General features: G+C 43.8%; 1 protein-coding gene across 3 annotated transcripts in view; it reads left to right on the forward strand.

Annotated features, from left to right (window-relative positions):
• Positions 1-12,269, forward strand: part of CACNA2D3 (calcium voltage-gated channel auxiliary subunit alpha2delta 3) — a 903,947-nt gene that overhangs the window by 688,960 nt on the left and 202,718 nt on the right. For all 3 annotated transcript variants that reach the window (XM_027522771.1, XM_027522769.1, XM_027522770.1), the window contains one exon: positions 5,029-5,103. In XM_027522771.1, coding sequence (XP_027378572.1) covers positions 5,029-5,103 — 75 coding nt within the window. The remainder of the gene's footprint in view (positions 1-5,028; positions 5,104-12,269) is intronic.

Genomic DNA, 12,269 nt, shown 5'->3' on the forward strand with positions numbered 1-12,269 from the left:
TAAAGGACAATAATAGTAATAGTTAAAATATATTAAAAAAATTAGTAGCTAAAATAATACAATAAGACATTCACTGAACTTTTCACTGTGTGTTTAGTATGGTAAAAGTGCTTTATATTCACTGTTCCCACTGAATCCTCGTTACACTCCCATGAAACAAGTACCACTTGGTCCCATTTTTAGATGAAGATATGTGAAATAACTCTTATTATTTCTCGTTATAACTCAGCAAGTAAATGATGAAGGAAACAAAGTGTAATAAGGGGATAAGAAGAAGATCAGCTAAAGAAAATTAGCTGCTTTCCCCAAAGGGTCTGGGAACCCGAGACCCAGGTGGCATACCTTAATCTAAGTTGCCCTTCCTCTGGTCCCCACCAGAGCTGTGGGAAGAGGTGTCCATGGCAGCTGGAGTGAACCGTGGGTGAATGGGGCTCTCTCATCTAGGAGAGGAGAGCTCCAGGGATCAGAGTGCAGATCACACCTTTTTCTCTTGATTAACACCTTGTAAAGATGAGTCAGCTCTTGGCTCGTGTGGTTTTCCCAGAAGATATTGATAGAATTCTTTCTTTTCCATTAGCTTCATAGATTTTCCCACAAGCAATCAGACTTCCTGTAATTTTTATTAAGAATTCCAGACACCCCAGCAATAATTTCCAGACACCACAGCCTCTGTTAATGTAAAGAGCCATTTTATAATTGGGTTCACTTCATTAGTCCCGATTCTCTGCACTTGGAAGGGAAGCACCTCCTTCCCCAGGCTTTTGCACCACAAGGCCTCTGGCCACCAGGAGAGCGTGCTTCAGGATGGGGGCCCCTTTGGCAGCCCCAAGTGCCGGGAGGCCTTGTGTCCCATCTGCTCTCTGACTGCGGCACGGGACTGCATGTTAGAATGGACAGAATGGCTAGTTGTATTTCAGATGAAACAAAAATTAGAGATTTCATCTGTATATTGATTTGAGGCCCTAAGCAAATGTTGGACATTGCCATCTACAAGTTTTAGGTTTTTTGAGAGACTCATCCACAGAATGGGGAGTGTGCTTTGAGATTTGCTAAGTTTCTCTTCTTCCATCTACATTAGGTTATATCCATTTGCAGTCAACGAACCAACAAAACATTCTGATGTTATTTTCTCACTGTTCTCCTGGGAAGGATTTTAACCAGATAGTTTCTGAATGTCAAGAAGACTTTCTCAGGTACAGGCTTGAGGAGGACTGACTATGTACCACCCATAGCAAATCAGCTTCTCCTTTTCAGCTTACGTTCGATATTTACTCTAGCTCAAATTTTAAAGATGAACGAGGTAATATTTGGGTAAAGTGATGACTATCTTAAATACATGCAGACCTTAACTGGAGCACCTGCCGTGTGCTAGACATTATGCTAGAGGCTGGAACAGTCAAAAGATGAATGAGAGGCTTCCTTTCCCACAGAGAGCCCATTCTGATGGGGGAGTGTCTAGAATAAGGCAGATGAAGGAAAGACATCCAGCTAGGGTTGAGAAGCGGGCAGAAAAGGAAGTGTGGCATTTTCATGCATTAAGGTGAAGGTAGTAATGGAAAAATTCTCAGAGTTTTATGGAGACATGATATGGAAAGGAGGGCGCAACAGGAGAGACATGTTTATAGGAGAAGATCATGAGGCTGAGCTCATAGCTGGGGAGAAGTGGGAAGGAGTAGTGCTCTGGACAGCTTGCATTCATTGAGTAAAGGTCTCAGTGGGAGAAAAAAGCTGCAGGGGGTTTATTGTTGCTGTCATGAGCTCTTGAGAGGCAATGAGTGGAGGAAGGAAATGCTGGGTAAGTAGGTAGGGGCCAGACCCCAGGGAGACCTGATGGATAGACCCGTAGATTCTATCTCACACATGAAAGTGAAAGAGAGCTTCCCTGATGGCTTAGCTCAGTTGGTAAAGAATCTGCCTGCAATGCAGGAGACCCCAGTTTGACTCCTGGATCAGGAAGATCCACTAGAGAAAGGACAGGCTACCCACTCCAGTTTTCTTGGGGCTTTGCTTGTGGCTCAGCTGTTAAAGAATCCACCTGCAATGCAGGAGACCTGGGTTCACTCCCTGAGTTGGGAAGATCACTTGGAGAAGGGAAAGGCTACCCACTCCAGTATTACGGCCTGGAGAATTCCATGGACTGTGTAGTCCATGGGGTCACAAAGAGTCAGAGATGACCGAGAGACTTTCACTTTAACTTTCTACACATAAAAGAGGTCTTTAGTGGGTTTTACAAAGGGGAACAACAGAGTCAGAGTTACCTTTGACTTTGATTAATCTGAAGGATAACTTTGTTGGGGCCAAGCTTTGAGGCAGAAAGAACAGGTAGGACCATGGTGGAAATCTGCTATATTAAATCTACATGGATGGTAAGGTGGGGAAGCAGAGATGAATCTAAATGATTTCTGGAGAAAAACTTAGTGATTACTTAGGTCAACAAGTTGGGGATGAAAGAGAGAAAGGGATCTAGGGATGGTTCTTTAGTTTCTAACTTGAGAGTTGGGTGGGTGGTTGGTGGTGCCACCAACTGAGAGAGAAGTGCAGGGAGAGCAGCACTAAGGGAAGGGGCCCACGTTGGACTGGGCGAGTCTGGGCACCTGTGTGATGTCCAGGTAGAGACACTTGAACCCTGGGGTCTACCACTGAGGCGAGAGGCCAAAGCTGGAGCACAGATCTGGAGGTCAACAGCATCCAGGTGGTTGATGAATCATGCTGGAGGAGAAGGAGCTAAAGCAGACAAGGAGCACTGGGGACAGAAGCTTACTGCTTCCAGGGTGAGTAGAGGACGAGGATCCTACGAAAGGGAGGGAATCCGGGAGTGTGGGGCCTGGAAACTGAGGGATTAGAGTGTCAAGGAAGAGGGGTCAGTAGGCTAAGACAACCAGGAAAAGAGGGTACATTCTATATGGTTTGGCAATTAGGAGGCCACTGGCAACTGTAGAGAAAGGAGTTCTGGTGGCATTTTGGTGGGCGAGGGGGCATGACAGAGGCAGGTTCTGGGAGAGTGAAATGTGAGTGAGCAACAAGGAAGCAAGATGGCAGCTAAACAATGAGTGGAGGACATTGGGTGGGAAGGTCACCTCAGTCTCTGCATCCCAGGAAAGAAGCAGAGAGTTCAGGATACTTTTGTAGGATCTGCACTCAATTCAGCTTCTGTTACTTCCCTTCTTCCTCCTTTCCTGCTTCCTCCTTTCTTGACCCCTCTTCCCTTCATCCTAGCCATCCCTCTATAACTGCATGGTATGACCTTGGCTGTCACAGAACTTATATTCTGGCAGGGAGATAGGCTTTAAATAATCAAAGGCCTTGACTGATATCTTGACTATTTATAGTCAACCTCACAAATAATTGATTATCACTTAGATAAGTGCTACACAAGAAAAGTAGAGAGCTTGGAGGGGGCATATGCATGGAGTTTTACTTTCTTTGGAGTATTGCTTCCTACAGGCAAACCAAGAAGTGAAGGAATGTACGTTAGAAGCCACTGAATATATTAGTTGACTATAAAATATCATTTGTTTGGTCTCATCGTGAGTTTGAATTTCCAACCAAAGACCACTTTTGCCTTTAATGGAAAAAGTCAAACTCTCTGAGTCCGTTTTGACTCCTCAGTCTGTATTAAACAGGGACATAATAAAGGTAATTAATGCAGTGCTGACTGTGTCTGACATTTTTCCAAGAGACAAGATGAAAAGAGACGATATACATCTCAAAGGATAGGAAATCTCTGGTTTATCTTTCACAGCATAATGAAATATACTTTTATCATTAGAATCAAGTAGAATCTTATTAAGACTTGCTGTGTAAGGTAACTCCAGAAGAAAATGTCTGTTGCCCTTGACTACCACGTGCGTATTTGCTTTTTGTAATGCAAGGAATACTTTTAATTGCCGGTGTTAAATTCTCTGAAGTTAATTTCACATCACCTTGACGTTAAGCTAACAAGCAGACAGGGTCATTCTTGGTTTGTAAACTCTGTTGTCTGGATCATTTAATAGTATCATATTCAAGAATGCGAGCAGCAGAGAATTTTAAAGAAAATAACAGTGAGGGCTCAGGACTATGAAATAACTCATTGGGAAAAAGGATTTTTTTTTCTTCTCCCCTTTCACTGCTCCGGCAAAAGTGGGTTACATTTTCTTTCTTCAGAGAGAGAGATCAGTATGGGTTTTATGCCAGAGGCCATTTTAATACATGAATGATTTGTAGGTAAATTTATTGTAGCCAATGGATGCATTCAACTGTGTAATAGAAATATTGTCAAAAAGCTGGGATTATTATTTAAATAAGTGCAGTGTTAAATTTGATTACATACTTTTTAAAGCTAATAAAACATTTCATTGCTCTCAAACTATTTCCCATAGTCCTATTTAGTCAGAAAACATAAATTAAGTGAGGCTCTGCATAGAAAATTACCCAGGCTTTGTGTCGATGGAAGCATGCATGGAAAAGCTTGGCGGCCTCACAGTTTAAAGACGAAAGGATGTAAAAGGGGTTGGCAGGCTCCTATATAGGCTTGTGGGGACACTTTTCTCCTTGAAGAATTACGGAAAATGACTGCCTAGGAGAATGCATGCTTGAGATGGCCTTGGGGGTATGGAATTGTCGGGAGCCTAGGGTGCATCAGAGGGAGGCCCCTCTTGCCTTACTTATCTCAGGTAGAGAAAAGACACCCAGGTTGACAAAATTCTGTTCACTTGGACATAGAGTCTCCAGAAACATTAGCCACTTGCTTTTTAAAAATTATAATTGTTTTCATTTTAAATAAATCAAAGTGGGGTCTTTGGATGCCAACATGGGTCTGTGACATTTTAAATTGTGCTATTTGCTGAGCTTATCCTGTGACAGGTCTTCATTTCCACCAAATGTCAAGGATCAGTGCCTTGCATTCATTTTAATGAAATATTGTGCTGATAAGGGTTATGAATGCCAAGTTTAAGCTGTAAATTACTAAATGTCGGGCTGCTTTCTGCTTTGTGAATTCACCAGGGAGCAAGCTAATGAAGGTTTCTTTCTCACTTCTTCTTACAGTTAGGGATTCATGGCTATGCCTTTGCAATCACAAATAATGGATATATCCTGACACATCCAGAACTCAGACCACTGGTAAGAGAAATACTTATTTCTGTGTTTCTCCTTTATGATTTTAAAGGTTTTCTTCAGTTCTACAGTGGAGACACTTTGCAGTTTTCACTTGAAATGCTCAATTCATAATACTGTCTGTGAAAAGCTGTTTTAATAGTTTATAACTAGCATTTTGACATATCATATGCAAATAATATAGGGTAAATATATTTGCTATCATGTTTTTACATATAAATCCATGTATGTCTTGCAACTTATTTATTTCATGTTTGCCAATATATGTAAAATTTTTAAACTCTGTTCAGTTTGAAATATACATCATAATAGGTAGCTTTATGAAACAAATGATCTCTCACCCTCCAGCCTGAAACCAACTTAAAGAAAAAACTATCTACTTATTTATTCATTTTGGAACTTGCTAGGCCTTCACTGCCGCGGACAGGCTTTCTCTGGCTGCAGTGCGCAGGCTTCTCGTTGCAGTGGCTGCTCTGGCTGTGGAGCACCGGCTGTAGAGTGCATAGGCTTCAGTGGTGGCTGCCCACGGGCTTAGTTGCCCCGTGACATGTGGCGTCTTCCCAGACCAGGGGTCAAACCTGTGTACCCCGCATGGGCAGGCGGATTCTTAACCATTGGACCACCAGGGAAGTCCTGAGACCAACTTCTTGAAAATTACATTTGATACAACAAATAAGAGTCAAGATCCCTGGAAATTCATCATGATGGAGTTGGAACATTACCCAAGCCCGGTGCCTGCTGGTTTGAAGATACTCAACAACATCTTTTGTGTTTCATTGAAACCGTTGAGATTTTCCCCCTTGTCCTGCCTATGCTGTATCCAGTAGCACTGTTTAGTGAGCTGACATGTAACCATTTTCTTTCAGCATCGTTTTAGCTCTCTTTGAAGTGAGTGGAGTTAGGCCTAGTCCAAGACAGCCCAGAATAGCATGGTCCATTCTGATCCCTGGGGAGAGGCTGCCTGGAGCACTGTGTTTAGGAGGATTCTGAAGGGCAGCCAGATTTGGTGCACTGTGGATTCTGGAGGGGCATGGCAGAGAGGGCACCACATGTTTGCACCCCTGATCTAGTTGCAATGTGTTGACAAAAAGACATCCCTTTTGGTCTGTGGTTAGCCAATTTTAAAGAAGATATAAAAGTATAAAGAGTAATAAAGTAAACTCTGCTTTTGAATGTTAAGAAAGTATAGTTCATTTCCTATAGCTGTGCACACATGCACACACACACACACACACACTCACACATACCCATCCACTCCACATGTCTTTTTTCCTTTCATCAAAATTAGAAAATATCAGCAGTGCCTGCTATGCAAACGTTTATTTGTGAAACATCTTGCGGACCAGTTTGCTTCTCCCTTGAATCATTGTTTAGAAGAAGTTCGTGTTTTAGCTCCATCACCATCCAACTTTGCTCTAATCGCCCTGGTATTAATGGAGTCATGGCCACATCATATGGATCCCATATGCATGCTTGAGGATGCAACTTAAGGTAATACTTGACTTCAACAAGCTTTTTATCAAAAAAGGATTGAATTAACTGGTTAGCTGATTCCAAACTTAATTCAGAATTGCTGAAAAGTCTGACTGAAAAACCTACCTAACTTTTTAAGGATATTTAAGTCTAAAAGTGTATTTAAGTTTAAAAAGCTTAGCACAGTACCCATTTCTAAGTCTTGCAGTTGGGGTTGTTTGTTGAGGGTGGTAGGAGATATATGTTTGATGTGGCTGACAGTAGGCTCCTAGTGCTTATTTATTCCAAGTTGGAGTGAATCAGAGTAAATGAAGTAATCAAACCTGGATCTTCTGCCAGTGAATGAATTAACTTTCCTATTTATCAGCTTTTAAAGAAGGAATAAAATGGAACCAGATGTCAGAAGGGTCACCAGGGTACCTTCCCTTTCTCTATAATGTGGAAGTGAGCAGCTCCCATCTGTGCAGTCATTTCAGAGACTTTCTGGTCTTTCACATCTCCTGGTCATGCAGCAAATGGCCTGTTTGCAAATAATCCATCTCATGGACTTCAGAACTGTAGCCGCTGAGAGGGCAGCTGAAAGGCTCTTAGAAGAATAGGCCAACCAGTCAACACTGATCATCTCCTGACAGTGCAAATACCCACAGATCCAAGTCATTTCTGTTCTCTCTGTTGAAACACTGCAATGAATGATTTCACTGGAAATGGCAGCTAGGGTCAGATTCCCATAAATGCGGTGGCCCAAGCAAATGCTGCACATCTCACTTTTGAGGACCCAAACCAGATGAAGCTTTTTGAAGTTGACCCACAATAAGAACATCAGGAGTGGCCGGGTCAATGGACCATCTATCTCATTTTTTCCATCTGTGACACTGAGGCCATGACATATTTAGAAGAGGTTTGGTGTGATGCCCACTGTTGAGGATTCTGTGAACTAACCCATCTGTATAATCAATAGTGGATGTTAACCCTCCCTGAGTTTTGTATTTTCCTGCTGGGAAAAAGACAGCAGTGAAGTGGAAGGAATTCAACTTCAGCAGTACATAGGTTATCCTTGATTCCTAGTCCCATCATAAACCAGCTGTGTGACTTTGGGCAAGTCACACAGCCTTTCTGAGCATCATTTTCTCTTGTAATCTTGTCATAACTAAAAAGTATAATATTATGGGTTGTCAGTGTAAATGGGATAATACAAGTAAAGAGCCTTGTGTGACAAATCAAGCCCCAGGATATTGTGGGGACCGTGGCAGTTCTGTGGGCATTCTGTTTATGTTTTATTGACTGCTATAAAGATTGCGAGGACTCGGTGATGGTGGATGCTTGCGGGGGTGGGGGCTGGATTTAAAGAACATTTTTAATTATTCACCTTGTTCAGGTTATCATGATAAACATCAGTGAGGGATTGTATCCACACACACATGAGTAAACAGACAGAGTCCTTGGGATCATGCAGTCTGCATGCAGTTCTACTTTCAACTTGACATCAACTTAGTCTGTGCAACCTCAGCTACGCCTGTCTGTGCCTGTCTGTCTCTCCCCCTCGCTCTGTCTGTCTCTCTGTCTGTCTGTCTCTCACACATTCACACCCTTATTTTTCTTGGTCAGCTCTGAGCTAGAAGAAAAGCAAACCGTAGCTGTACTGGGAGGTTCTGTGTGAGCCCAGGGAACCTAAGTGTTTTGTTACTGTTGTCTGTCTGTTTTTAAAGTAGCACTGAGGATATGCTAGCAGCTGCGGTAGCTAAAGTATGCCAGTTGAGAATCAGTCCGCATGGGGGAACAGCCCAGCTCGGCGCGTACAGGTAGTTTATTTGTCTCTGTCTTGTTCACCTGAACAACAAAAGCAGAAAACTGACTCCCTCCTTCTCCCTAACCACCAGTCACTCAGCACAGAGGAGGGACTTTGAAGGAGAAGGAATGAAAGAATCCTCCAAAGTCATTGTTTCATTTCCAGTTACTTTGGATCCTTCAGGATAATGTTATGTAATTAGGGCACTTCCCCCAGAAACCTGGTGTCTGCACCAGACGTCTGTGGACCCAGTCAGAGCCTCACCCACAGCTGGGGACAACCAGCAGCAGCAGCGTGCTTGGCCAGCTCTAGCAGGGAATCCTCACTCCAACCTGACAGGCCTTCTCCAAGCCCAGTCATACAGTTAAATCCTTGTTACAAATGGATGTTGCCCTCGGTTCTGGCCGAGGCTGCCAGATTAGCACAGTGGGTGTGAGTGGGAGATTGTGGCCAGCATGGGGGACGGAGCCGACTCACTTAAAATAACTCCTATTCCCTCTCCATCTGCCACTGAGGTTGTTTCTGCCCCTGCAGCCAGAGGAAAGAAGTGGGTTTCCTGAAGCACAATACCAATATTTTTCTAATTTGTCCAATAAAATTTTCCCCCCAAACTTAATATTTGGCTTGATTTATCCAGTATTTTCTTTCATCTTGTATGATTTGGGTGTGAATCATGAAGTGTCTCCAAAAACAGCTCAGATGTAGGAGCCTTACTCAGCAGACTGGCTTTGGTTTAATTGGCAAAGCTGCTCAAGCAGGACTTTTCTGTTGATAGCTGGGCTGTCTGTAGTCTTTCTCCAAGTGTTTCTCAGTCACTCTGTCCTTGCCACCGGCTTGTGACTTCTGGTAGACTAACTGATGCTGATTCAACATTTATGTGGTTCCCAGCATGCTGGGATCCATGTGTTAGAATGGGGGCTGAAGGAACACGTGGGCTGGGGCCATCTCATGGGTGGGGACTCGGACAATAGCGAAGCAAGAAGGATTCAAGTCAGACCTTGAGGAATGATTTTTGAGTTGTTATTACACATCTGGAAGTTTTTTCCTTGGTCTCTGCCCCTTTTTAACATTCAGGTTAAAACTATTTCAAAGCATGGTTACTTAGAATTACTGTCTAGATCGATTTTTCTTGCACTTTATTCTTCTCATAAAGTTCTTTGAGAGCTTTACGAATTTTTCTTAAAATGTGGAACCCCTAATATATCTTTTTTCTTTTGCCCGACAAAGCATCGAGGGAAATAAAACTAGGAAGGGACCTCCTTTCACATGATCTGATTTTCTTTTGAGATTTTGGTAATCCATGTGCCCCTCCGTTTTAGAAAAAAGGGACATCTAAGTTGATTGCCTTCCCCATGGAGGCCTGGAATGTGGACCTCGTCAAACCACCAAGAGAACACAAAAAAGGCTCCTTTCCAGCAGCCACAGCACAGGCAAGGCTCCACAGAGGAGCCTGGGGCAGACAAAATCTAGGACTTGTTTCCATGAAACCACGTTGACATTTGCCAAAAGCTGTTTGCTCTGTGTCTGCAAGCCCAGAAGATGGGGAAGGATGCTGAAGAGTTTCTATTCTGGAGAAAAATTAGCCAGTCCCATGGGCCGCTGGGCTAATGGTAGATGAGATGGGGAAAACCCTCAGTCCCTTCCCTCAATATTGGCTAGATGGCTACTATGTTCTAGGGCTAAGCAAGCTGTCCAGAGTGGCTGCGGAGAAGTGCTCCAACACGGAGAGCTCAGAATCAAATAGGGAAGATAAGACTTGATATGTAGGGTGGAGAAGTAGCCATAGATCCAACTAGGGAAAATGCATTTTTGTATCTGTTATTGTTGTAGGTCTTAGTAAACTTTGTTTCACATTTGTTGATCCCTTTTTATGTGACAGACACTGCTCAAAGTGTTTTAAGTGGTTAAAGCTTTTGATCATTAACTAATTCACTAGCAAGCTTAGGATGCAGAAACAATGGAAAGGCTCAGAGGCTCAGAGAAAGGGTGTGCGGACGCCAGGCCTGTGTGGAAGGTGGGTCTGGAAGGCAATCTGGAGTCAGATTGTGGACAACCACGGGCACCAGGAGCATCTCCGTGAGGCAGTGCATATCCTCATGTTACGTACAGGAATCTGAGGCACCAAGTAATCGAGTGGTTAAATGACTGGAAAGAGTCAGAACCAGGAGCCCCCACATCAGTTTGGATGCGCTAAATTCACTCTTCTATATTGGCTGATTCTCAGGAAATAGGAAGCAGAGTGGGAACCTGATCTTTGCAGCCATGTGGATGAATAACAGGGTCATCACCAGGCAATTACAGTGAGCTTCTGCCTAGACTAGTACTGTCCAGGAAGAATGTCATATGAGCCACAATCATGAGGTGCCTGTGTAAGTTAACATTTTCTAGTAGCTACATCTAAAAAGGAAGTAGGTAACCAAGCTGTACAGCCCAGGCCAGTGTGGGGAGGGGAAGCCTGAGCCATCAGGCTATCTCCATCAGACCCCGGCCATTTCTGTTGTTCTGTCAAACTCAGGTGAACTCTCCAACGGGTCCAGATTCTGCAGATGACAATGACATCTTCCTGTTCCAGAATCTCTCCACTCCCTCTGGAAGTCAGTGTTCTTGCTGTTCCCACAGGCTGAGTTCTGCTTGATGTCACCAGTCAGTCCTTATGGACTCCTTGACTGTCCCCATCCCACTCCAAACGTTGATTCCATTTCTTTGTTCTTACGGATGCCCAGCCACTTCGTTTTTCCATGCCTTTTTGCTATTGAACATGGGTTATAGATTGGCTCTGGCAGAAGGTCATTGAAAACACAGATTGACACATGGACATTCTGACAAATTAAATATTCTTACACCATTGTCCTCTCATATGGAATGAAATGGACATCCTATGGACTTATGTAAATATGCTAAATGCTAAGCAGACTGAGGAATGCCTCAGTCTTCCTTCATTTCTCCTTCCTGCTCAATGCAAATGCTAAGGGTTCTTCTGAGTTCAACAAGTGTGGGTGTGGCCTTCACCACTGCCCTTTTCTGCCCCACTCCCCACACCATCCACTGTCATTTCCTATTGGTTCCAAAATGCACCCCAAGTCTACTCCCCTCTCTCTGTCACTCTTGACAGGCCCTCTCTGTCTTGGCTTTCCTAGATAACTTCCGTTCCCTTTCAGCCCTGCTCTGGACACCTGTTTTTGTACCCCCTTCACCCCAGCATTATGCTCTTAGCAGTCAACGTGGGCTTTCACAGGCATCACTCAGTTGATCTGGCTTTTCTTGGCATCTAGAGTAAAACCCAAACTCAGGGCCGTGGCCCCAGCTCCCTACCATATCTGACTTGACCTCTCTGGCCAGCCAGAGTGGTGTGGCTGCCTGCTGTGCTCACCCCTCCTTCAGTCTACTCCAGCCCTTTTGTCCATCCCTCAAAAGCCCCAAGCTCCTCTCCGGTCCAGATTCTTGTGCCTACTCTTCCCTCTGCCTGTAATCTTGTTCCCGATACACCTGTGACTGCCTTTGTCCCACCTTCCATGTCTCATCTCAATGTCACCTCCACAGAGAAGCCTCCCTGCTCTCTGACCAAAGGAGCCACACACCTCCCTCACTTCCAATCACACCCCATATTTCAGTTTCCTCTGATCACTTATCACTCTTGGGAAAGGTCTGTGTGTTCAGCCTCTCCCACACGATCCCTTGTGAATTCCTGTGACTTTGCTGCTGCACCGAGGGAGTGGTTGATAGATACTTCTCAGTAGATTTTGATGGCGTTTGAAGGATGCTGATGACTAAATATCTGGGTACCAATTTTCTACAATAAGTGAGAAGTGCAGGTGCCACATGTTTACCCATCAAACACTTACTGAGTCTTTGCTTCATCACATGCAAAATTTAAATCTCATGTAATTGGTTAAGTTCTCCTTTCTTTCCGCCC

This window comes from Bos indicus x Bos taurus, chromosome 22 (assembly GCF_003369695.1).
Source record: "Bos indicus x Bos taurus breed Angus x Brahman F1 hybrid chromosome 22, Bos_hybrid_MaternalHap_v2.0, whole genome shotgun sequence".
Lineage (NCBI taxonomy): Eukaryota > Metazoa > Chordata > Mammalia > Artiodactyla > Bovidae > Bos > Bos indicus x Bos taurus.